The 26,028-nt window shown below is 39.8% G+C and overlaps 1 protein-coding gene across 1 annotated transcript in view; it reads left to right on the top strand.

Annotated features, from left to right (window-relative positions):
• Nucleotides 1–26,028, top strand: part of VAV3 (vav guanine nucleotide exchange factor 3) — a 172,309-nt gene that overhangs the window by 81,955 nt on the left and 64,326 nt on the right. Inside the window, exons 11-17 of the mRNA XM_075098276.1 lie at nt 837–905; nt 3,386–3,472; nt 3,922–4,007; nt 4,390–4,522; nt 4,845–4,954; nt 21,415–21,516; nt 24,041–24,141. Of these exons, the coding sequence (XP_074954377.1) occupies nt 837–905; nt 3,386–3,472; nt 3,922–4,007; nt 4,390–4,522; nt 4,845–4,954; nt 21,415–21,516; nt 24,041–24,141 (688 nt within the window). The remainder of the gene's footprint in view (nt 1–836; nt 906–3,385; nt 3,473–3,921; nt 4,008–4,389; nt 4,523–4,844; nt 4,955–21,414; nt 21,517–24,040; nt 24,142–26,028) is intronic.

The following is a 26,028-nucleotide window of genomic DNA, read 5'->3' as shown; positions in this document are numbered from 1 at the left end:
CACACTAGTATATATCATAGAAGAAATATTTTTATAGACTTTGAAAGAAAAATATCCAGTAAATTGTTAGAATTGTACTGTGAAATATAAATACTTATTTCGTAGGACTTTAGCAAGTTATTATGTTAGCCGAAATATATAATTCTCTTCTCAAATTATAAAGAGGAAATAACCTGTTTTTCCAAGAGGTTTCTTTTTCACTTCATAAACCCCCAAAAAGCCCTTTATTTTCCATATGGGAAGTGGCTAAAAAAATTCTTTAAACGTTTACATTTGGTTTAAATATGTCTCTGAGCCAGCTTTATCTTAGGCGTAACGAGGCAGCGACTTCTTTTGAGCAGTTGCACAGTTTAGCTGGGATTTTATTGCTAGCAGACATACCCCTCTGCAGACAAGCGCATGCTTTGGAGTGGGATGATATACGGTATGGTAACATGCAAATGGAATCAAGTGTTACCTGTGCTTTCAGTGCGCACGTACAGCAATGATCCGATTGGCGAGTTTTAACTGCTAGACAGACCAAATTAGCTTCTAATGATGGTTCATTATCAGCTAAAGCCAGTGTTTAGGCTGTACAGCAATTCTTCTTCAACACTTGCCAGTTACTTGTTTGCAGTAGTCCCCACTCAGTTATCGGCTGCTCACTACGGGGATGGAAATGTGAATTCCTGGGTTGTGTTTCCTGGTTCTGCTTTTTTTTTTTTTTTTTGGGTGGGGGACACACGGACGGGATGGGACACGATGACGACAACGGTGGGTGCAGGGGTGAGCAATGACAACTTCAATCTATAAACTGACAGACAGTGGGTGAAAAATTTTGACTGCTCTGTCCACAGGAGCTGGTGAAGCACACTACTGACCCCATGGAGAAGGCAAATCTAAAACTGGCACTTGATGCAATGAAGGTAAGTGTTCATGGCAATGAAGGATTTCAGTCTTTGTTGGCAGTTAAAATGGTAGCCTGGGACTATATTTCCTGCAGGAGATCATGTTCTTCACAGCAGGTCAAACCTGTTTTCACACAGGTCACTGTGAGCTTCATGAGTATGTCAGGGCAAGTATATAGTTGAAGGCTTTGCTCAAGTCTGGGAAAGAAGTTCGGTAGTTTTCTGGAGCGGAGGGTTTATGAAATGGAACTTCCTTATTTCAGTGTACTTCTACATCAGTTTACTGAGATAAAAAACAGGTGTTTCAGTAATGTTGGTCTCACTTCCAAACTTCGGGAATATTTCTGCCACTGTAAGGCAATTCTAATCAAGGTCAGTAGTTTCCCAGTGAGATAAGGACAGTTACCTTTCTTTGCAAGACTTTTTTTCTGTCATCTTAATATGATATCTCTGTGGCTCTACCTTTGAAAGCAGTAGTGTCTTTCTGGAGGTAGAGTATCTGTCACTGTACATTCACCTGCAAGTGGTGCAAACAGATGCTTTATAGAATAGCTGTACTCCCTTACATATAAGGTAATATGTGTTTCTCTGCACAGCTTCAGAAATGAAGCACAGTTCTGCGTCAGTTGGCTTCATGGCATGAGTTGTGATGTTCATGTGGTGGAATAGTGAACTTTTTTCTATCCTTTGTGGGGAAAGGGGGAAAGAACCCAATAAGGCATAGGTCATCTCTCTTTCTGTTGTATCCTCTGTGGTCCACAGAAGATGCTGAAGCCAGACTCAGTTTCGGATCACACGACTGTCTCATATTATGTGGCTGTCTGCCATGAATGCCTGGATTACAGACCAGCTCGCAAATGAGATTTTCGGCTCCCCTTTTTTTGTCATCCGGTTTTGTGCAGTGAATGCAGAGAGAGCCACCATGATGATCTCCCACGGAGAGACGTCTGAAATGGGACGGCACAGTGTTGCTTCCATCTAGCGGCAAGCCACGCATCCTGGCGGCTGCTGACTGCCTTAGCAGATAACCCTGGGGTTTATTTCCCCTGCACCCCTCCTTCTTTCCCATTTGCCGGCACGCTTCATTGTTTCTGGTGGCTGTTGGACTGAAAATAAAAGACCAGTTAAGAAATCTCTTGCCAGAGTGGCTGTGACAGTTATGTGCTGGCTGGCAGGATGTAATGACCTAATTAAAAAAAACAACCCTGAAATCATGCACTCGTCCCGTCCGTCCCCCCCCCCAGATACCCAGGTGTGAGCCTCTCTGCTTAAGGTTGCAGCATTGTTTCCCTCCTGATTTACTGTATCCTCTCAAAATAGTCCCTGCCAGTGTAGTACAAGTAACTGGGCAGCATCAGTATGTTGCTTCCAAAAACCCTGGTGTGCCTGCTTCAAAATAAGATGCAGTTGGAAAAACAGCCAGTAAAGTGATACTGTGCCCCAAGAAGGAAAATTCTAGGAAGGATTATGCTGTCAGGTTTCTTTTAGCAGCAAGAAAAGAGGTTATTTAATTTCTACGCTAACTCTTTTAAGACTGATGTGAACGTATCCTGCACACATTCATTCGGGGAGCTAGCTTAATGATTGCAGCTATTCCTAGATTCTGATTAAAAATGTCTTAGGAAGAAGATGTATCTTTCTCCTACCCTCCAAATTTGTGACTGTACTGGAGGGGTACTGTGAAAGCAAGTTGTGAAGATCAGAATGCCGTTTCCAACTGCTGCTCTCAGCATCCCTGACCTTACCAATTACCACTCCTGCTCACTCCTCATCTCCAGCCATAAACAGAGAAGCCCCAGCAAATTGTCACTATTACTCAAGCATGTTCAGAACATTTTAAAGGCTTCAGTGAAATGTGTATGGTACATGTTCTGGTAAAGGGGACGATAATGATCTTAACCTGCGACTTCAGGTAGTATATCCCATAAAAAGCCCCTTTTAAAATCTGCTGTGTAATGGCTTCTCTCTGCAGTGCAGCAGTAGGAGCAAGATCCTACTGCTGGGGCAGTAGCTGCTGCTCTCCTCATAAGCACCCAAGCTCATGGTACATTTACACCTTACATGCTGCTTTTGAGCTGTCCTTCTGTCTTATTCTCAGATATTGGATGTTGTTGACTGCTATTTCAGACAATAAGTGTGCTGCACAAATTACATTTCCATCTTTAATCTTGCAAGTAAGATATTAATGAAACTCAGAAAAGACTAGCCCTTTTTCAGTTTGTTCCGTTTCCCTCTTTTGTGCTGCTAAATTCTTCTTTCAATAGATACAATGAAGAAAGGTGTAAATATGATAGAAGATAGGCAGAGGCTTTCTTCCTTCTTTATTTAGGCATTTGTATTGGTAGTTCTTGAACATTAAAGATATATATGTTTTTAAAATGACTAAATATGCCGATAGGTCAAAGACAAAATTAGAAACAAACTTGCAAAAATAATGTATTAGAAGTGGTCTGTTATGGAAAGGTGTTTTTTCCTCTCTTTTTCTGTTGATCCTCTAGGACTTGGCTCAATATGTAAATGAAGTGAAGAGAGATAATGAAACGCTCCGTGAAATTAGACAGTTTCAACTATCAATAGAGAATTTGGTACGTGATGTTTTTCATTTAGAGAGTTTTTAAATCACTTCTGATTATTGATAGATGTGCTTTTCCCCATTTCATATGACATTGTAGTACTCTTGGTGATATTTAAGTGTAAGAATGCTTTGCTTGGTCTAGGATGACACAAATATTTAAGTATAGGAATCTCTGCCATTTCGGGGGTCTGTCTGTAGTTAAATATATTTGCATAGTTAAAGGTTTGTATTTGTACAGTGACTCAGGTGTTTTTGTAATGGGAAAAATTTTCCCATTTGAAGACAAAAATGGAATGGACTGATTCTTTACTGTGTTTAGTTCAGATGATAGTGAGGAAAAGATGTTTTCAGGCCTGAAAAGTCCTTTTTGTGGGGGTAAAAGGAGTGGTCTAACACTTGAACGTGCCATCATCTTGACGCTTTTGCTGTATTAAATCATACGTATTACTTCTGTTTCAGAATCATTCCCTCTTGCAGTATGGAAGACCTCAAGGCGATGGGGAAATAAGGATAACTACGTTAGACAAACGTGCAAGGCAAGACAGGTGATGGCATGACTTTTGCTGTTTGCTACTAAAAAGCCTGTAAAGTAACTGTCTTTTTAGACTGGCAGTCAGCTCGGTGGCTCCTGAGAGTACTTTCCATTTCACTGTGCCTTCACAGAGCCTATCCACCATTTACCAGGTGAATTTGCAGAGTCATTAATGGGAAGTTAGCTGTTAGGTTATCATCTAAGATCACCTGAGTCCCTTGCAAGTAGTAAGTCTCCAGCAAAAGTACTTCCAGTGTTTTTTGTTTAGTTATTCAGTAGCTTAGTCATTCACCTTCAAAATTTTAAGTGCCGTGGGCAAAGGTGTGTAAAATAAGACTTTGGGTGTTGGCTTTCTCTGGAGTGTTTTTAACCATCTTTATATTGTATTTTTGTAGGCATATCTTCTTGTTTGATCTAGCTGTAATTGTTTGTAAACGGAGGGGTGATAATTATGAAATGAAGGAAATAATAGATCTTCAGAAATACAAAATTACAAATAACCCCACTACTGATAAAGAAAATAAGAAGGTAAATATTTGTTGCTAATTCCTATAAAATGTATATTTTTAGCAGCAATTCGGAACATTTTGCAGGAGTTCAGAATGTATATGCAATTTATTTAAAAAGTTTTATCTTTTAATTGTAAGCTGAAGTGAATATTTAAGGATTTAATTTTTTTTATTTTGATGTAATTAAAACATTTGAGCAAGTCATTCCAAAGTGAATGTGGTCTTGCTGTTCCCGAAATGAGGGAATTAACATACAAATACTTCTTTTCATTAATTTTTTTTAACTTTTCTTTACTTATTTCATAACTGATGACCTACATATTGCCAATCTTTTTATGCAGTGGTCTTATGGCTTCTACCTCATTCATATCCAAGGTCAAAATGGTTTAGAAGTTTATTGCAAAACTAAAGACTTGAAGAAAAAATGGCTTGAACAATTTCAGATGGCTCTGTAAGTATATTCTTATTAAGGTAGAATCACGTTCATCACAAGTGTAAGGATATCACTTAAATTATGCTGAACTGCTTTCATGTTAGATTTAATGCAGCCTGATTTATTTGACTTTGTGAGAAACAGCTGATGGGCATCTTCACGGATAGAATATTTTCCTGAAATTCCTCTTGGAAAAGAAAGAGGGCACTCTAGGCTATGTATTACTTTCCAGCTTTGCTGCTAAGACTGTTACAGTAAGACTGTCTTAAGCAACCAGGGAGAAATATTAATTATTTTAGCAATAAATATTTAACATAATAGTGACATTTTCCCCCTCCCGTTTTTATTTTGATTAATTGAAATATATTTTTTGAAAGGTGATGCTGACGATTCGAGAGGGGATCCTGGCAGCTTTCCTGGTGGCTTTTAACTAATTTATTGTTTAGTATTTGGATCAAGTTGCTTGGCTTATTTAATTTAGTTTTAAAAGGCTGATTTCCTTTGTATGTTTTCAACTAAAAGAGGAGAGTGCTTTAGACTTCTTGAAACACAAGTTGTTCAGATGCAGCACTACAGGTTACATTGTTGTTACGCAGAATGAGCTTTTTTTTTTTTTCGATTCTTGTCAGAAAGACAAACATGATTATTGACACCGCAGGTATTCTGATTAAATTTAAAACGTGAACGAGGGAATCAGATGACAGAGTGATGTTTGCTTTATGGTGGTTTTTTTTTTTTTAAAGTGTGAGGGGGAGTGAGATACTCCCACTGAAAATACAGAGATGGCGTTAATAAATATTGTTTTGAATGTGATTGTAAATGTATTTGGATTCAGAAAAAATGCTATTATGGGCTGATATGAGTGAAACTTGCTCATAAACTATATATATTTAAAACCTTAGCATGAGGAATACTAATGAGTTAAATGAAAACAGGCAAGGAGAGCCTGGGTTTGACAGATACTATGAAGACTCTTTACTAGGGTTCCCATCTTCCTGATTATTATTGGCGACAAAAATGGCATGTGCTTTGGCAAAATTTTCTGGGTAGTGTCGTGGGGGGATGGGAAGAGGTGTTTATCTGTATGTGTGCAGAAAGCTGAGTGCTTTGCCTCTTTCTGTCCCTGTGCTCTCCCTGCTTCACTTCCTGTGATGTTGTTATTGATATTTACTTAAACATAGATAAAACATATATGAAAAGCACAAGGAACTCAGATTCATCAGCTTTAGCATTGCAACCCTTGATCACACTTCAGGCATCCTGTCCAGTGCACAGAATCCCAACCCAAACAGAACAAAAGTCTCCCAAGGAGCCTGGGGGAGCAGTGGGAGTGCTGTGTTTTTTCCCAGGAGCGAACCCTCAGTTCTTCCCAAACATTTTTATGGTTCCGTGCAGGACTGACCCCACTGCTGTGTGTGTGCTGAGTGAGTGCAGCTGTGTATCCCTACACAGCGTTAGGCACCAGCCAGTGCTCATGCGCTGTTCATGAGCGTGCCTTTGCCAACAAGGGTTTACTGCTGCCGGTTGCCCTGTGTGAGCAGAACAAATGGGACCCAAAGGGCTGACAAGTTAATGTGCTACTCTTTCATAGAATCATTAAGGTTGGAAAAGACCTCTAGGGTCATCAAGTCCAACCCCCAACCTGACACCCCCAGGCCTCCTAAACCATGTCCCCAGGTGCCACATCTACATGTCTTTTAAATACCTCCACAGATGGTGACTCACCCACCTCTCTGGGCAGCCTGTGCCAATGCCTGACCACTCTTTGAGTAAAGAATTTTTTCCCAGTGTCCAACCTAAACCTCCCCTGATGCAGCTTGAGACCGTTTCCAGGTCACTGGTGACTTGGGAGCAGAGACCAGCCCCTCTCAGGCAGCTGCAGAGAGCGAGAAGGGCTCCCCTCAGCCTCCTCTTCTCCAGGCTAAACCCCCTCAGCTCCCTCAGCCGCCCCCCAGCACACTTGTGCTCCAGACCCTGCCCCAGCCCCGCTGCCCTTCTCTGGACACGATCCAGCCCCTCAAGGGCCTTCTTGTCCCGAGGGGCCCAAACCTGAGCCCAGCATTCGAGGTGGGGCCTCCCCAGTGCCGAGCACAGGGGCCCCATCCCTGCCCTGCTCCTGCTGGCCACACCAGTGCTGGCACAAGCCCGGGGGCTGGTGGCCTCCTTGGCCACCTCGGCACTGCTGGCTCATGCCCAGCCGGCTGTCAGCCAGCACCCCCAGGGCCTTCTCCGCCGGGCACTTTCCAGCCTCTCTGCCCCAGGCCTGGAGCGTTGTTGGGGTTGGTGTGACCCAAGGGCAGGACCCGGCACTTGGCCTTGTTAAACCTCACACAACTGGCCTCGGCCCATTGATCCAGCCTGCAGAGGTCCCTCTGCAGAGCCTTCCTGCCCTCAAGCAGATCCAGCACTCCCACCCAACTTGGTGTCATCTGCAAACTGACTGAGGGTGCCCTCGATCCCTGTGTCCAGATCATTGATAAAGATATTAAACAGAACTGGCCCCAACACTGAGCCCTGGGGAACCCCGCTGTGACCGGCTGCCAACTGGATTTAACTCCATTCACCAAAACTCCCTGGGCTCACCCATACAGCCAGTTTTTACCTGTTGAGGAGCACACTCATCCAGGCCATGAGCCGCTAGCTTCTCTAGGAGGATGCTGTGGGAGATAGTATCAAAGGCTTTACTAAAGTCCAGGTAGACAACATCTGCAGCCTTTTCCTTGTCCACTAGGTGGGTCACCCTGTCATAGAAGGAGATTAGGTTGGTCAGGTAGGACCTGGACTTGGTTTAGGTTTGGAGAGCAGGAATATGTTAGGCACACTTGGTGTGGAACATCTTTAAAGGAAGGAAGGATAAAATGCAGAGCAGGCTGTTACATTTCTGGCTAGTAAGTTTCTGGCAGAAAACTAGTTTCACAAACCTGTGAAAATATTCTGCCTCCTGGCCAGCTCTGTTGTTACTATGCTGTATGGTGAGTTGTTTTGTCATGAGGGATGTTGGGAATGATGGGCTACTGGTCATAAGAAACTGAGTAAATTTTTTTTTATTCATATGGCAGTTCAGTTGTCATATGGTATGTGTTTGCTGTTTTCCTGAGACTACTGCTTTATTTAGAAAAAATATAATTCTGAAACACCTCAATTTTTATTTTTCTTAAGAATTTAATGAGGGTTATTGATGAAGCCTGTTCATACCCTACATCCTCAGTAGCAATGATACTGTGGCATGGCTGCACTGAATTTAGTGCTAATGCCTTATTCACAGTAAGCTCCGCAGCTGAGGCTGGGTCACCTCCTCTCCTCCCCTCCTTTTTTGAAGTTTATTGTGTATAACCTTCACAATTGCTGGTTATTTGGGAGCTCTGAATTTTCTAGATGACAATAAAAGGAAGCAGGATGCTGGGGCAGGACGTTTAACATTACAATCAAGCTCTTGAAGCTGAAACCTTGGTTGGACTCATAAATCTGATGAATTTGAGAGGTTTTTGTAAAGCTGGCAGGCAGAGACCAGTGGAGGATATTTTAACAGGAGCCATCGTATCACAAATGGCCGAGTTCCCTCTTGGTGTGCCTGTTCCCTCACTGATGTGAATAGAAGTTTTGTGTGTGCAGGCAGAGCGTAACCGCTTATTGTCTCGGAAGAGAACTGCTGCTTAACAGCAATACTGGTTAATTTGAGCAGTTGCAATCTGGCTCTTGGAACTCCGTTCACAGTAATGGATGAACCTATAGCTGGATGGGTAAATAAGCGGCTTTTAAAAGCTAATAGTACAAAGACTTTGCTGTACTAGACGCAGAATGTTTAATCTAGCATGTCAAATAGCATTGGTTCAAATGCAAAGTCATTCCATATCCAAGATAATATTAATAGAAGTGTCCAGCCAAATTACTGTACCAAATTACTCAGCCGAATTAGAGACATCATGTATTAAGTGAAAGTTTGTTTGCAGTGTGATGAAGTGCATGGTTTATTTGTTGTAACTAAGGCACTAAAACCCTCAAAAACTGATTGTGAGTGTGTGACACAGTTTTGTTAGATTTTCTAGGAGCATATCCTGTCTAATCCGTTTTCCGTATTAAAAACAACCAGAAGAATCAGAACAAATAATGGCTCATAATATACCTACAAATTACATAAACTATTTGATACTTTCATGTTCTTCAGCTTATGCTAAAAGGTAGGAGCACTGATTGGTATTTTTTTCTGCTACAAACCTCTCCTACACATGCTTTTCTTATTTTAAAAATGCTTATTTTTAAAAATAGCTGACTAATATATGTGTCGGTGAATTTATGCTAACCGTTCTTTATTTAAAAAAAAAAGACTCCTTGGAAGTTGAAGTCGTCATCCTCTATTGTATGCATGTATATACCTCAGTTATATTACTTTGGAACTACTTAGCTGACTAATTATCAGGCATAATTTCTTATTATGTGGCAACTGCTTTTCTCAGAATTACTGTGATGAGTTTAATTCCCTTTTATTTCATCATGAGATGACAGAATAAATACTGAAAAAAATTGTTGATTTTTACTACATCAGTCTCATGTTGACACTAAACATTTGCTCCCATCCACTAAATATTTCTTTGTGTGTAGTTTGTTTCTTGATCACAGTAGAGCATGGAAGAGGTGTGTGTTGTCTTCCTCACAGTGGCAGAGACCTTCTCCATGAAATATTTTCCCACTGACTTAATATCTGAATCCATTAGTGTAACATGGCATGCAATAGATTTTGCTGATTTGTGCTGAATTTATTGTGTTGTCAATGTCGTTTGCTAATTTAATTAAGTCTTTCTCAGTTGCTCTATGTAATCCACTCTAAAAATGGCCATCAGCAAACTTTGTTCCTAGGCAGGAACATATTACACAGAGATACAATTTAAAATGTAATCACAGAAGAATTTGGTTAGAAGGGGTGTGTGGAGATTGTCTGCCTCAGTCTCCTGCAGGGCGTAGGTTGCTCTGGGCCTTGCCAGCCTGAGTTTAGTACGGCTGGATTTCAAGATGCACAGAACCAACATTGCAGTGTATCATGCAACAGTGTTATTACATGCCTTTTACTTAGGCTTTACTCAATATCTGTCTTTCACAAACTGAGAAGTGCATGAAAACATCCTGCAGGCAGAGGGACAGGCCATTTTTAATATACTTAGTTGAAATTTCATCTTCAGAAGTACTACGATTGTAGTTTGTGCTTTGACATTGTTACTGAAAGTGCAATATTAACATGATGTCTAATTAGTAATGCCTGAAAAATCAGTCAGAAACACATGATCGTTACAGTGATTAGGGTACACATTAATTGCATGGAGTTAATGAATGTGCTTTTTTTTTAGTATCCAAATAAAAGAAATTTCAGACATGAAAGCTGTATAGCCCTCAAAAATTCAGTAGTTTTAGTTTTAATTACACTGTATTTAAGTTTTAGGTCACTACAGAGTTTGTGCAGCAGCTCAGGTACAGTCTAATATGGTTTTGAAAAATTACCATTCCAGTCAGATGTAAATTCATGCCTTGTAACTCAAGGGACTCAGAACACACCATCTGAATGTAAGGAAATCATTCATTGATTCTCAAACGTGATAGGCGTGTGCGCAACATTTTAGATTAGGCAAGCTACACGAATTGTAGATAGAGCTCATTGATTTTCTAGATTTTAAAGAAAATTAGTACAAGAAACAAGGTAGGTAAGAGGATGCTTTTCACCAATTACCATATCTATTTCCAAATTTGGGTGCACTCTGTGACTAATGACGTTGGTCAGATTCAGCTCAAAGAGATCTCAGTGCATTAATAATGCATATGCATTAAGACTTCTTCTGAGAGAATATTTGAGCTCTGACTTATTGAACACTGACATTAAATTAAAGCGTTCTTATCAGAGCCTTTAAAAGCCTTAGATATCTGCTATATTTTTCAAACGGCCTGCAAAGGTGTTTCACTTTTACCAGCCTCACGCAGGTTACCAAAGCAATAAACAAACATGCCTGGCCATGATGGCTTCTCCATCAGTATAAATATTTCAGTATTGCAAAAATGAACGCCAAGTTCATGTCTGTCAAAGGGGAATGGTTGCCTGTTCTTTGCTAGGACTCCAGTTGTTTTTGATCAAAGGTTTTTCAGAGTTATAAGCAACCATTCACAACATATGTACAGTTATGCAATTTCTCTAGATTATTCCAGACACGGCAAGAACTGTGTGAAGATCCTGTATATGATTAAGAGCACAGTGTAAGGGCAGTGTAGAATGTGAAAGCAAACCAGAATTTATGAAAACAGTGAGTAAAAACTTGGAGGTGATAAATATACTTAGATATTATGTTTTCTGGTTCACAAAAATAAAAGATTTCCCAGTCCTTACGTTTCTACAACCCACCTTATAACATGTGGGGTATATTACTAAGAAAACTAATAAGTATTTCTTAAAATGTAGTGAAATAAATTTGTAGTGACACTACATCATAAAAATGAAGTACCCCCATCTAATTATTGGTTTTTGCACAAGGTGTTTGTTTTTTTTTCAGTCTTTAAACATGGAATGCTGCATTACATATTTGTTGCGATATTTTGCCTATATGGAGAGATGTCCTAATTTCTCCCTACAAACCAATGCTACCTTTTTTCTTAGCAGATCTAGGAGTTTGTCTGGTAATTTAGAAGTTTATGGCTGTATACATCCTCTATTTTTACTCCAAAACATAGACATTTCTCTTCAGTTAAGCGTAAATACGTGATAAAATACTTAAAGCTTATCAAGACAAGCAACTTTGCAAATTTGGGTTTGTAACACGTAGAACTTTCACAAATAACACTCAGCCAGTGAATACTGAAGTATATAAGGTATTGATGCTTTGGATTTACAAATACTGATGGGTGACAGAGCTTTGTTCCTATCAGGTGGTGTTTAAAAATGTTATACATAGCTCAAAGCAGTCCATCTCCCTTGCTTTTCGGGGAAGTAGGCTGGTGAGGGAAAAGAAAAGCCATTATCTAGTTTGAAACAATGCAGTACACTTCCAAAAATTATCTTGTTAAAGATAATTTCCTTGATCTCAAAAAAGCCACTCATCATATGATCAAATAAGCAAATTTCCTAGCAAAGTCTTAGAAGTTGTGTGTTCTTGATCAAAAGCACAATTAGCTTGTGATATAGTTAATTTAATTTTATAACATGTCGTCTTGATGGAGACTCTTTGATGTGGCAAACCAGAATGTTTGAGTGTTAGCATATGGAGAATTGATTGATTGATTAATTCAGTAAATAGCATCTTCAAAGATGATTCTGAAATGTAACAGCTTAGCTGGAACAGAGAAAACGAATTAGCTGTAAGTAATCTGCATTGCTCCTGAGAAGAGAAGGTAGAAAAGAAGCTGAAAATCATCCTTTGTGAAATGGCATTGCTGACCTCTAGTGAGAATGCCAATTTTCTCTCTTCACCTTTTTACAGTAAATAATAAAATCCTTCTGAGGATGGAAAAAGCATTATTTATTTGTATTTTTGTGTCTCTGCTCTTACGTCATTGTTTTATTACACAAATGCCTTTCGATTAGATGACAGCATGTTGTAGGAAGTGATCAGCTGAAATGGTGGTAGTTTCATGGAGCTGAAGTATTTCACCTGAAGGGAAGGATAGTGCAAATGTAAAGCTGGTTCTGTTCCTCGTGGGGAACAGGATTGTAAGGGAAGTCTGCTGTGTATCGGAGCAGGGAGTGAGGTTAAACATCTCTTGGGACCAGCTTTGCATGAGATTCTTCATACAAGGTTTGGCTGAAAGCTTTTTGTCTTGTTTGACAGTAACATATTTGGTCTTCTGTTTCTTAACTTCTGCTGTCCATGTTGTTACTTAAAGCATTGTAATATGTGACAAGTGGTAGCTGTATTTTATTGCCTAGTTAAATTTTCCAAAATTTTCAGAGATGTTTACTACCACGGCTAACTTCTAAGGTGCTTAACATTTTGAAAGAAGGTCACTTTGGCACAAAACAGGAATTTTAACTTAGGCTGTCTTCATAAACAATTTCTGTTAAAAAGGAATAACTTAGAAATCCTTACAGCAGATCTAGGTTTACTGATGCATTTTCTGCAGTCATGTCAAATATTAGTACGACAAGTAAAACTGGACTGAAAATGTTCAGCGTCCTAGGGTGTTAACCTGTGTCATTTTCTTTATAGGCTATACTTCATGAATACAGCATCAGATTTCATGTCACATATGCTTTAAAATGTTCCTCAGCAGTTCATGCTCAGGGTGTCCATAATTCTGAATGGTTCTGTGTGGAGCATTTTAAATTATTATAAGCATAACATGGAGTGCAGAATAATAACAGCTCTAAAATGCAAAGGTCTGACTTAGGGTTGAGAGTTGAGGAGAGTTCAAGGTATTGAGTTATATCTGAGCTCTCTGTAGCGTTCTTCTTTTAATACTTAAAATAGTTGCAATTGATTGCAGACTCCTTATCTGATACTTGATGCATCTGCTTATTTGGTATGCCTCTGGGCTGGCAGGTGGGCATACATACATTAACTATTCTCTAAAGCCAAGTTCCAGTCAAGTGAAATGGCCACTTGGTTTCAAATATAACTTTTAAAATTAGGAGATATTTTGCAAACTTCTACATACAGTTGAACCCTGCGTAATTTCTTGTGACATGATTGTATTTCTTGGAGACTGATACGGGAAAAGGATCTTCAGAACCTGACCTAAATAACATTTCTGCAAAAATGTGTCGAAACCAAAAATAAGTATCATTAGAACTTCCTAGCATGTTTTTCCCTTTTGGGGGAAACCTGTCAACCCCCAAGAAAGGGCAGCTGTCTCACTGTGCTGTTATGTGGAACCTGCGACTGCTGGACAGGCTGTTCCCGACGCAAGAGCAGCCATACCTGGGCACCTGCTGCCCTTCCAGGTCACTCAGAAAAACACGCCTGTGGGATTGCTGCTGGGGGAAGAGAAGCTTCCTCTTCTATCCAAGCTGACATTCGCACTGAGTTATGACAATCTGGAGGAACATCTCTGGGCTTAAATGAAACCCGTGAGGTTTATCATCAGTCTGCTGGGAAGAATGACTCGATTCAGTCAGTGTTCACAATGCCTTTGCTTTCTCTGTATTTAACAGAAGTGATCTACTCAACAATGTTTTTGTCGGCACCTGCTCGTCGATGCCCTGTCTTGTTTTGCAGCTAATTTGCTTCTGAAAGGAGCTTTCTTGATCCATTTGCGTTTCCGTTTGTGTGATGTATTTGTTCTTTATTTTCCTATATGTGCTGTGGTTCCTGCAATTAAGCATGTATGTGCTTTTCGTGGTGGAAAAATCATGTGCATGTATCTGAGGAATATCAAATGTTTTTCAGTTCCCCTCCCCCCCGTAATATGTTTTTCCTTCCAGTTTAAGAAAACAATAAATTTAGTTTAAAGATACTTGAAGTCTGGGAAGGAGAAGTTGAGTCGTTAATTAAGTACTCCAGAGAAGCAATTTTTCAACATAAATTGAAATATTTGTAATGGGTATAAGCAACACCACCTCAGTGGCCTTGACTCAAGGAGGGGGAATCTGTACAGATCATAATTGCTGAAGTCAGGCTAGTATTGAAAAGCTGCCAAGGAAGCAATTAAAAGGCATGGCCTTCAAAATATAGCAAGAAAGACAGAAGACTGGTCACTAGTGGAGGACAGCAGTGGATCTTGCAGGCAGGCTGTTTAAACTAGGGTTTTGGACTGGTAGCATTTATTTAGTCCAACCTGTTGTGAAAGGTCTTCTGTTGTCCTGGTTTCGGTGGGGAGAGTCCATTTTCTCCCTAGCAGCTGGTGCGGCACTGTGTGTTGGATTTCGCATGAGAATAACGCTGATAACACACAGATGTTCCAGTTGTTGCTGAGCAGTGCTTACACTAGTCAAGGACTTTCCAGCTCCCCATGCTCTGCCAGCGAGAAGCTGGGAGGGGGCACAGCCAGGACAGCTGACCCCAACTGGCCAAAGGGATATTCCACACTGTATGATGTCGTGCTCAGTGGAATAACTGGGGGGAGCTGGCCTGGGGGTGGTGGTGACCACGGCTTGGGAACAGGCTGGGCACTGGTTGGTGCGTGGTGTGCAACTGCACAGCGCATCACATCTAAGGTAGCCAAATGCCTGTTGTACGCTGTTGCTATTCAGACATGTTCTGATCTTAATGTTTTCCCAACAGAACATGGTTTTGATTAGGTAAGGAAATGACAGTAACAGTTCCCATCTAAGCTGCTTGATACTGATGATGTATTATTTTCATTGCAGTATGCATCTTGGAAACAATTTAGACCCGAGATGGTCAAAGTTCAGTTTTGTAAAATGAGGTATAGAACTTAGACTGTTGGATATGTCAAGATTGCCAACGTTCCTTGCTTTATTTTGGCTTAAGTATTAGTGTTTTGATTGCGATATGTTTGTGTCTTGAGGGTTAAGAATTACTTTTTTTGAACTGTTTTCCCAACCACTATAGGAATATGTTAGAAAACTGTAGCTTAAACTGTTTCATTTTATTCATATGCACAATTATTTTGGTATTTTGAGGGTAGAGAGAATTTATTCTTTATTCTATAGGAAAAGGCACCTAGATGTCTTGTCTGACAGGATAATTTTGGGCTATCTATAGCACTACTCTGTGATCAGCTGTGCCATTAATCTAGGAGAAGATTATTACTAGAATGAATTCTGGCTGCAAAAGCTTGTGTGGGACTGTTGATAATGTGACACTTTCTGACACCATTTATAAAGGTGTTGCATTATGTGGGTGGCTGAAGGTGCAGAGTTGGCCTATGATCAATTTACTCTTCTGAGAAGTAAGAGTCAATAGAAAGAAGTGGCGCTACAAATGTGGAGAAGTAATTTTAAAAGGGGAATATTTCATATGCACAAGATCGGCAAAAATGGAGTGCTCTGAAGTCTGATGATACCGAGAGCAATCGAATAAGGTATCTGGATAACTCTTTTCTGCACAGAGCTCTGCAAACTTTACAGACCAAAGATCTGTTGAGATGCAGGATTGACTGAGGAAGATGGTTGTTCTGCTCTTCGAATGGTGGCTTCGATGGCTGATGCAGAGACAAGAATTGCGTGCCCAAATGACGAAGGAGACTAGCAAGACAAGCATCTGCAGGTCTCTGGGTTGGCGGTGTAGCAGTGAATTGGTCCCAGTGGGACTAATATTCTGCAAGTAACTTGGAAAGAGAAAGCTTTACTCAAAAGGCTCAGGGGCAGTCCAAGGATGTTGCTGTAGTGACTGGAGTAAATCTGGTTATGGGGATCCAGCACCGTGCAGGAGAGGGCACTCGTGGTTGTCCCTTACAAAAACTCTGCTGCTGAATTGAGGAGAGAATTGGAAAATTTTTCCTAATTAAAGATTCACTCTGTTTCTGTACCCTGACATTTTGTCTCTGCTAGAGTGTAGGAGTTAAAACAGCCTGGGGAAAAAGTAGAAGAGAGGAAGGGAAACTACTTTTGACTCCCCACGTTGCTTGTAAAAAATAAGAGACGGAGTTTTACCATAAAACGAGGAGCATGTTCTCTGTCATTATTTGCCTCACATTAAGTATTCCTGGTGTATGAGGGAGCTCCTGCTCTGGCCACTCATCGAGGTTGTTTGACAGCAGAGATGGTAAAAACCTTTCATTTGTGGTGAGCCTGGGGCACCCCATGGTAGAGGCTGGTGTGGAAGGAGGACTGAGGAGCCTGTGAGAGGGCTTGACTGGTGACTCTTCCACTGTGATGGGAAAGCAACCCAGTTTAAGTCCTAAACTAGATTTTCCTACTGCTAGCCACAGAAATTGCTTCAGTATGCTTGAGTTTTTATAACAATCGTGTGTGTGTTCCTTTTTTTTTTCCTTAGCAAGAAGTCCTCCTTCCAAGGAAGAAAATATACTTAGTATTAAGCTTAAAATTAATATTGGCCTAATATTCAGTTTTTCCATGTCTTAGAACATGCCCACAGGTTGGGAAGGAGAACAGAAAAGAAGATTTTAGAAGGATGAAGTGTTCTTTTCACTGTGCTATGGCAGCTCTGGTCTGTGTTCTCAGGGCATTGCTGTGAGGCTTGAATGCTGTAACTAAGAGAGCTTCCTTATGGCTGGACACCACTGTGGAACATTGTATGTTGGGCTGCGACTGCTGTTTTTCCGTTGACGTTATCACCTTTATTTACTGTATTTAAAAACTCAAAAAATAGTATATGCTATTCAGTGTGAAAGGGTTTGTGGCAGGAAATTTCCTGTGGCCCTTGTGGTATTTGGGCTTGGACAGTCACAGAGGAGTTGTGCTTAATCTCCAGTTGGAAATGTCCGTGTGGTATTGAGTCAGGTTATTTTTGCATGATTTTTGATTTGTTGAAAAGCAATATACTGAAAACTAAAAAGATAAACCCCCTCGATTCATCAAGTTTCAGACCTGACATTAAAAGATTTACTACTTGATATATGCTGCCACAGTGCATCCTCTCAGATTCTCTCAGACTTGCCTGATGTGGTATGCAACGTGGCTGCCGAACTGGATTTGCCACGATGCAGCAATACTGGCCAGGTACTAGAATGTGCAAGAGTTTTCCTGTCCACAGTTAGCACTGAAATATATGTTTTTCTACAAAGCTTTCCTTATTCCATCTCTACGTTTACAGTAGCTAATGCACGTCATCTTTTTATTTTTGCTGTAGTTTTTTTCTGGTTGTTGGTATCATTAGTTACCTCTCTATATTGTGCTTCCCTTTACAGTGCTCTGCCTTCAGAGTAAGCGTATTATTTCTTATTCTGCACTGTTCTTTTCTAATGCCTTTACCAGAATATCGATGATTGGAAACTCTGGTTTGATGTAAACGTGAATGCTTTTTTGAGCAGTGATGAAATGACTTCTCGTCTGACATGAATCAGCGGATAACAATGTTGCTAATACTTTAGTAGACTATTTCTTCATGAAGAGAATCATGAGAGAACGGCTAAAATCCTAATCTTTTGAAATATGACGGACTCTTTAAGTTTAGAATGTACTTTGCTGATGTGTAAACTGAAATAAAACACATGACATTTTCCCATTCCTGTTTGACCTCAAATCTGAGACAATTAGGATGAATGACTAGAAATAGGAAGAGGCAAAAGAACGCTTGAATGAATTCTTCTGAATGAATGCAATGGCATTGTCCATTTTGAGGCAACAGCTTGGAAGCATCTTCGAAGCCTGCACAAAAAGGAAGGCTGAGCAGCAGGTTAGGTTTCTTTTCGTGTCGATTCCTGCTCTTTCTGCACAGGATCCTCTGTAATACGCTGAGGCTCTGGTCCCTTCCAGATTAATTTAATCTGCGGGTGATGTACTTCAGTAGTGTCTCCTTTGATTCACTAACTTTTGTTGTAAGGAATTTTTAGACTTTTACTTCTGGGTGGTGTGGCTTTGGGGAAAAAAGGGAGAAAATGCTGTCTTTTGAGTGATAGAAGGCAGGGCTAGCAAAACTGAAAAGGCCTTTTTGGTTTATGAATAGTTGCTGTGTGTCCCTACTCAGGCCCATGTCTTTTCAAAAAATGCTATTTTAGAAGATCTTTGTGCTAGCTTGGCCTTAGCCGACAAGGAAATGCGTAAAGTTAGATGGCAGTGAATTGATAGGGAGTATGAAAGATGTGTAGGTGGTGAAGAACAGGTTTTTAGACAGAGAATTTATCGATGTAATCGTTAGAATCCTACAATCACTAAACTAAAACCTGGTGGGGTTTAAAGAAACGGAGGGATTCACTCTTTTGATACATTTTTATGATCCTTAAGAACTGAGTAGTACTTGGAACAAAACTAGGGCCTCCTGTAGGTAATAGTGGACAAGATAAAGCGAAGTTTGCATTATATTCCAAAGTTGATACTGCATTGTATGTTTTCAGTTTAGTATTCCTCCATTTATGCAAGTAGGACAAATGCATCCAAATTTTAGCACACAGTAGGGAGCTGAAGTCTGTTTACCTGGGTAGATCTTTTGTCTTGTTTGGGACATTATAATCCGATAGTTTAGCCCGTAGGTGCAATAAAACCACTTATGTTGAAAGAAGGTGGAGGGCCTTGTGACAGCTTCATTCTTTGCCGTTTTAGCACTATGCTTTTTTCCTCTCAAGAATAACTTTTTCTATTAAGGACTGTAAAATGAAACTGAATGCCTTTATAAAATATAAAGAAACTCAAATATTACTTTTAATGTAAAGAAGAGCGAGCACAGTGTATCATCTTTGTTCTGTTAATAGGAGGTATATTTTCAGTAGTTCGTGTATTTAAATCTTTGTGCAAGATAGCCTGAGAGAAGGATGGAAAAGAATTTCTACATACAGAAGGAAGTTATATAGTCAGCTGCTGGTGTTAAACAAGTGTCTGTATTGAGGTTGTCATTTTTTTTCTTCTGCTATGCTGCTTATTTTTGAAGATTGATCCTGTTCTAATTAAATGAATGGAATTTCTTTTCTTTGGTTTGTTCTTGAAAAATGGTCAGGTTGTTAGGATTAATTGGATATGCTTTCAAATCTGATGTATCTCTGCGCGTTAGGCTGATACTTTTGACATGGTTTCGTAGGCTATCCTGGTCTGAGCCAAATGGTCCACAAAAAGCGGCTTTTGTTGGGAGTGTAAGTACTGTGACTTGTTCGAGGGAGTTTCCAGGATTGCCCGCAGTTACCTGCGGAGCCTGGGAGTTTTAGCAGCCCCATGGCACGGATGTGAAACACAGGCCTCGCTCTGCAGAGGTAACAGCCCCAAAATAACACGTCGTTCTCCTGGTTTAAAAAGTTCTTTACTTTTCTGAGATTAATTTTATCGTGACATCTGTACCTTTCTGCTGTGCATGGGTAGTATCCGTACCTGTTTCAGTTAGCAGTTGTTGTATTGGCATCTTGCATCTCACAGCAGAGAGGGGGACGCTAGTGACCGAGTGAAAACAGTACTGAGTGTAAGGTGGTTCTCAAGAACAAAAGCAAAATCCCATTTGCTTTTTGAATATAGTTTCATTTTCAGCACGTTCATTTTCAGCAGGTGGATTAGAAGACTGACCTTTCTGGCACCAGGTTCTTAAACAGATTCTTTGAATGTTTTTTTCATAAGCCTTTTCATTCAGTCCTGGAGAGATTGATGCTTGCATGGTTACCTCTATTTATGTTTCACTGCAATTTGTGGTTGGTCTATGCTTTAGCCTAGAAGTTATTTATAATACATAAAAATGAAACTTATCTAATAATATCCAATATTAGTGCATGAATTTGTAATTTTGTGTGTCAGAAAAGCTTCTAGTCTTTCCTTTGGGTGTTGTAGATGCTTGCATTCTTACCCTCAGGATTTTTTTCCTATTTTAATTCCTTTCCATCATGCATTCCTATGTTTTTGCTAGAAAAATACCAGAAATTTATGGAATCCAAAGCATGCGAATATAAATAATATTTAAAAATACATTTATCCTTACTACGTATATTTTTTTTCTTGTCTGATACAGTCTAGTTTAATATTAATTATGCACCTAGCATCTCAGTGTTACTGGTTTTGACAGTGTTAAGCTACTTTGGAGATGTTATTGAACAACAACAACAACAACAAGATAACAAATAAATTTAGCATTCCTCCTGCCTCCCCCACCCGCCCACCCCACCCTGCCCAGTCTTGGAAATGGGGAATAAGACAGAAAAAAATGAATTGCTTAATAAGATTAAAATAAACCTGCAAACAGTCAGCAGTGCAATGAAATTATGAGTGGGAAATTTTGAAATTATATTCCTGCTTTTAAAGTGATCAGCAGGGAGGATAAGCAAAAGACATCTACAGTAATGGACTCCCGTACTCGCATTTGATCTTTGGAAATAAGTCTACCGATAGTGTATTGGTGTCTTAGCAGCATAAATAGTGGTCATCTGTTTTATTTGTTAAATTAAGTGTGTGTAGCAACAGCTGTAGGCATTGGTCAACTCATTTAAGAAAGACTAGCCAAACCCCAGTAAATATTTTCTAATTGCTTTTGAATTCACTCATGTTATCCAGTTTATTGCTGCATAACTGGGCCCCTAACTGTCCCAAATTTGCTGCTCATGTTTTCCAGTGTGATGGTTCTCAGTGCAAGCTGTTATTCCTTGCACATCCATGTAACAAAATACTTGAGAATGGAAAAGTGAGCGTTCTTTAGGTCCATAAAATGATCCTAGTTACTTGAACAGGAAGAAAAACCGGATGATGTTTCTTTTGATGTATAATTCTCTAGTTATTGTGATAGCTAAGGTAGTTAATTACAGGGTGTATTTTAACGACCAGGTCTGCATAATATCATAATTCAGGTTTTGTGTCAAGGTATGTGGTAAAGGCCATATTTCTGGTTCACCTCAGTGAAAAGCATTAAAGAGTGAATGGAAGTAGTTGTTCATGAATTCAGATTTCCTGCTGTGACTGCTGTATTATGTTCTAGATTTCAAAGTTTAAAGCAGATTTTATTTATTTATTTTTTTTTTTTTAGGTCAAACATACGGCCAGACTATGCGGATACAAGCTTCCATGAGTTCAAAATGCACACCTTCAGTCGCGTGACCTCTTGCAAAGTCTGTCAGATGCTTCTGAGGTAAGATTTTTAAGTTGCTTCCCCCCCGCCCCCAGGTGAAATACCCAAGTGAAAGGAGTATGTGGAAAGACATGGCTAGCTGGTTGCCTGTCCAAGACAGACAAGCCATAGAGTCATACATAGTATTTCTTGTTGTATTAGCAAGTTTTTATAATCAAATTTCCAAATATTAGCAGGAGCGCTGTTAAAAGCTCAAAACCGCAAGATGCTCCTCATTTATCAGAAGGCTGCTTTACCATGATTCTTTTATGGCTGTTCCATGGCTCCCGTTGCCGTAGACCACCAGTTACAAGAACAGATGGAATATTTTTTTCAGAAAATCAGATGATGATGGTGCTCGTAAGTGTTTGATATGAGGAGTTTGCTTTGTGAGGCAGAAAATAACTGTGAGGCATTAACAGGCATTTCTGAACCAGAGAATTGCAGACAAACTGAGGATAGATGTTGCAAAGCTAGATAAGAAATGCTAGCGGGCAACTGATGCTTTCATGAGCAAGGGTTTGTAAGGCTAACTTGAGCTAAGAAATTCCATGTTTTCTGCCTCTTTCCTCTGAAACACACACATGCTTGTACATCTGTAGCTTTTCATTCATTATTTGAGCTATCTTTTAGGAACTACCTTGGTTTTTTGTAAACGTGGAATGTCCAGTGGTAGAGACGTAGGTATTCAACCTAAATTCCATAGTGTAAGTTGGAGATGCAAAAGCTTTGTAAACTTTGGCCAGTTCAGATGCTCCTGTTGCATATTGTCAATTTTCTGCAAAACGTAGCCACAGCATTTTAGAAAGGGCATGTGAAGTCTGGGTAGTGCTTTTGTTAAGCACGGGCACAGAATAAAGTAACCTCAGGTATGTTCCTCCCTGTCATGTATTTTTTTATCTTCAGCAACCCTTTCCTGAACAGTTAGACTACCTGGATTTTCAGAGATTGTTTTGTTTTGTTTCGTTTGTGCGGTGAGGTGTACATGACCATGAAGACTGGTGCAGACATCCTGAACTTAGAGATGGCTGGACTAATTTCTGAATTGGAAGCAGTACAGTTGAGTCGGTGTGTCTCTGCTGCACTAACTGTTGTTGCTGAGAAAGGGCTGTCGTGCTTTCAGGACACAGCCCGCGTGACGCTGCGTTGCCATGTGTAGGCATGCCAATTTGCTCGAAGATGGCTTGGGTGTCCCAAGTGCTACCTTGTGGTATATAGATGTGTCCTGGGATGTATAAGCTGTATTGAAAGCCTACTGGACTTGGCTTCATAAAGTGCCTAAATCACTTTTTAAAATAGATTGTCATTTTAAGCTTCAAACAAAAGCTAACATGTAAATACTTGAGGAAAAAAAAATCTGAACCTTAGTGCCTAATCTTTAAGTGGGGATAAAATCCTAGTCTTAGAAGCATCTGTAGTGAAGGATAATGTAATGTCCTATACCTTTATCTAGAGAATCTTGCACTCCTGTGTAGCAATAAGGAAAAAACCAAAAATGGAAGGCTGCATTAAAATATTTTTTTACTTTCTAGTTATTTGTCTTTAATTTTATGTATCCCAATACTTAAAAATACTGAGCTCCTGAATTTAATTAAAACTATATTTCAACAGTAACAGTCTAGAAATTGCTGTAGTAAAAACAGTTGCTGTACATTTCGTTCAGGTTTAATGTATTCAATCCAATGTTCCATGAGAGACACCTGATTTTCCTTTGAAGCTGAAGGTGTTGCGTTAGACTAGGATGCAGAATCACTCCAAACTGGTCAGAATAATCTTGGAAACAGACAAGTCTAGTGTGAAGAGTAAGCAGATACATCAGTACACGGAAAGCATATAATTGCTCAGAGGTACATGTAAAAAGCCGTTTCCCTGTAGCCATTCAGAGAATTGTACCTAAGGAAAAGCCAAGCACAAATCTGAAAATAAATCAGTTTCCTCAGACTCAGATTCAGATTCCAATTCATTAAGGGGAACTGGAGAGCATTTAGAGTAAGGAAAGTGACTCCTTATTTAGCAGCTCTGAATATTAACTAAAGTGTACCTGGATATCTGTTTGTCTGTCTAGCTATCTTTTTTATTTTTTTTAAATGAACAAATTTAAAGTCAAGAATATTTGCAATATAGCATATAACCTCCTTAATGCTTAAATATATATTCACACTTACTGTCTTGAAATGGATCTTATTATACATGGTGTCTAGGCAAGTTCCCATTGAGACGAAACGAAGTGTAGATCTGGAGTAGGACAGACGCATAATGATACCGTTTCAAGTGTACTGTGCCAGGGTTGCTTTGGGCTAAATTGAAATGGAGATTGTTATTCTACTAGTAGTCCAGAAGTACTATCTGGTTGTGATTTTTAAACGGCTAGTAGTGATGAAAAGCAGATGAGCCACTTGTCAGTTGTCACTTTTTCTCAAGCCTTTAAGGACTACCATTATGCAGAACAGCAAATGACTTCTAATACCTTCTGCCGTGTCTCTTATTTCCTTTATGCGTGGAATTTATCACCTCTAATGTATCACTACCTAATTTTATTTTACAGGGGAACATTTTATCAAGGCTATTTATGTTCTAAGTGTGGAGCTGGAGCACACAAAGAATGTTTAGGAAGATTAGACAATTGTGGCAGAGCTAATTTAGGTGGTAAGTAATTTTTATTGTTAGAATACCATTTTTAATTAGGACATAAAACTTGCAAGATATAATTAAGGTTTAATTTACCTCTAATTTGTGTTTATTGTAACATACATACATGTGAAACTGCCATTTATAAGCACAATTAGAAATGCATTTAGAATTCATAGGGATTTTTATTGCTACTAAACTGAAATGTCTGAAAGCAGGAGAGAATTGTTATAGGTAAAACCCAATTTCTTCATCAATGTTGTATACAACAAGGAATTGCTCTTGTTTTAATCGTAGACTGCTCATATGTAATGCCTACTGTATGGCATATCATCTATCATCCTTGTGGTTCTCCCTGCCTATGTCAATGTTCATACTTTCCTCTCAGCTCCTAAAGCTGTTAGTTTGTGTTGCCTCAGCTTCCTCTTCCATCTCTTTGGTTTCCATGATTTCTGTCCACTCACAATATTCACAAAAAGGTGATTGATGGCTCTCTACTTCCCACACCTAAGGACCATTTTCTTCCCCTCTCTTTTAATCAGCTGCTGTACTCTGAGTTTCTTCCGTGGCCATTATCACTTTGCACTTTCCCTGTTCTTCTGCTGCTCTTTGGGACCTTAAGAACTCTTGACTTCAGCTACTGTTCGGTCTCCCTCAGGTGACTCCGAATTTGACCTCTTCCCTCTCTGCTCAGGATTGTATCTCTAATTCTCTCTCCAACATCTTCTGGATCTCCCACTGCTAATGCCAAATGTTAGGTCTCATCATTTTGCCCCCCTTTCCTTGCCTATACCTATTCAGTTGGCAGCAGCAAGTGGGTTACAAGCCAGCCAGCTCATTACATAACCATAGTGCCATTTTTGACCCTTCCCTCTGTCCAGGTTCTTAACTATTCTTCCTGATGATTTGGTGCTGATGGGGGGGACAACTGACAGATGCACCCCCACCCCCGAATTTCCCTCCCCACTAATGCGTTTGAATTCCTCTTGTTTGAATGTGTTTGAAAGAGAAAAGCCATTGAAAGACACAATGATTTCTGGAAGGTGTAGTTGTACGTGTTGGGGAAGTTTCTAATTGATTGTCCTTCTCGCTTCTCTAAAACCCGTATGTTCCTCTCCAGAACTATCTCATAGTAGTTTGTGAAGTTTCTCATGTCTCACATAACCGACTACAACCTCCTCTCTTGGGTTATTTTCTTTTTGACGTTGCTATCTACAGCCTTTGCAAAATGCCGTTGGAGAGACAATCTCTCTCCCACTGTTTGAATTACATCATCACTTCATCCACTGCTCTTCACCAAGCTGCTGCTTCAAGAATTTGGTTCTAGCTTTTTGTTCCTTTCAAAATTCTGTAAGCTTGTTTCCATCTTTGTCCCTGTTCACGTTACGTCCTGACTCCTACTTGGCTTTTGGCTCATTGTGCTACTTGCGGCTTCTGTCTTTCATGAGATCGCTGACTTTCGCTGCAGTCAGTGACCTTCATTTTCTCAGTTGCTTTGCTGTATTGGAGATCCTCCATGCTATCCTCCAAGTCTGGACTACTTAAAAATAATCTTGTGTCGATCTGCAAGCCGTACAAGCAACCACAGTATTTTTCATTGAAATCCTTTTTGGAACACAGGTTTTTCATAGAACATCTTACGTATATTCTAAAGAAAATAAATAGTTAGAATTACACTAAAAATCGACTATTTTAAAGCACTTACCTTTAAATTAATAGAGTGGAAAAACAAACACATATCACAAGAGAGCTGTCTATTGTGGTATGACCCCCCCCCTACTTCTGCTCTATTCTTTTTTTTCACCTTCTATTTTAATCGCTTTTGTAGTTTTTTATTTTAATTGGATAGCTGGCACCCTGGGAGGCAGAGCTTGTCTTTCTGTTCCTCTTCAAAGATCTGTGGAC

This window comes from Phalacrocorax aristotelis, chromosome 6 (genome assembly GCF_949628215.1).
Source record: "Phalacrocorax aristotelis chromosome 6, bGulAri2.1, whole genome shotgun sequence".
Taxonomy (NCBI): domain Eukaryota; kingdom Metazoa; phylum Chordata; class Aves; order Suliformes; family Phalacrocoracidae; genus Phalacrocorax; species Phalacrocorax aristotelis.
Note: the sequence above shows the minus strand (reverse complement) of the source record. Positions and strands in the feature narration are given on the sequence as shown.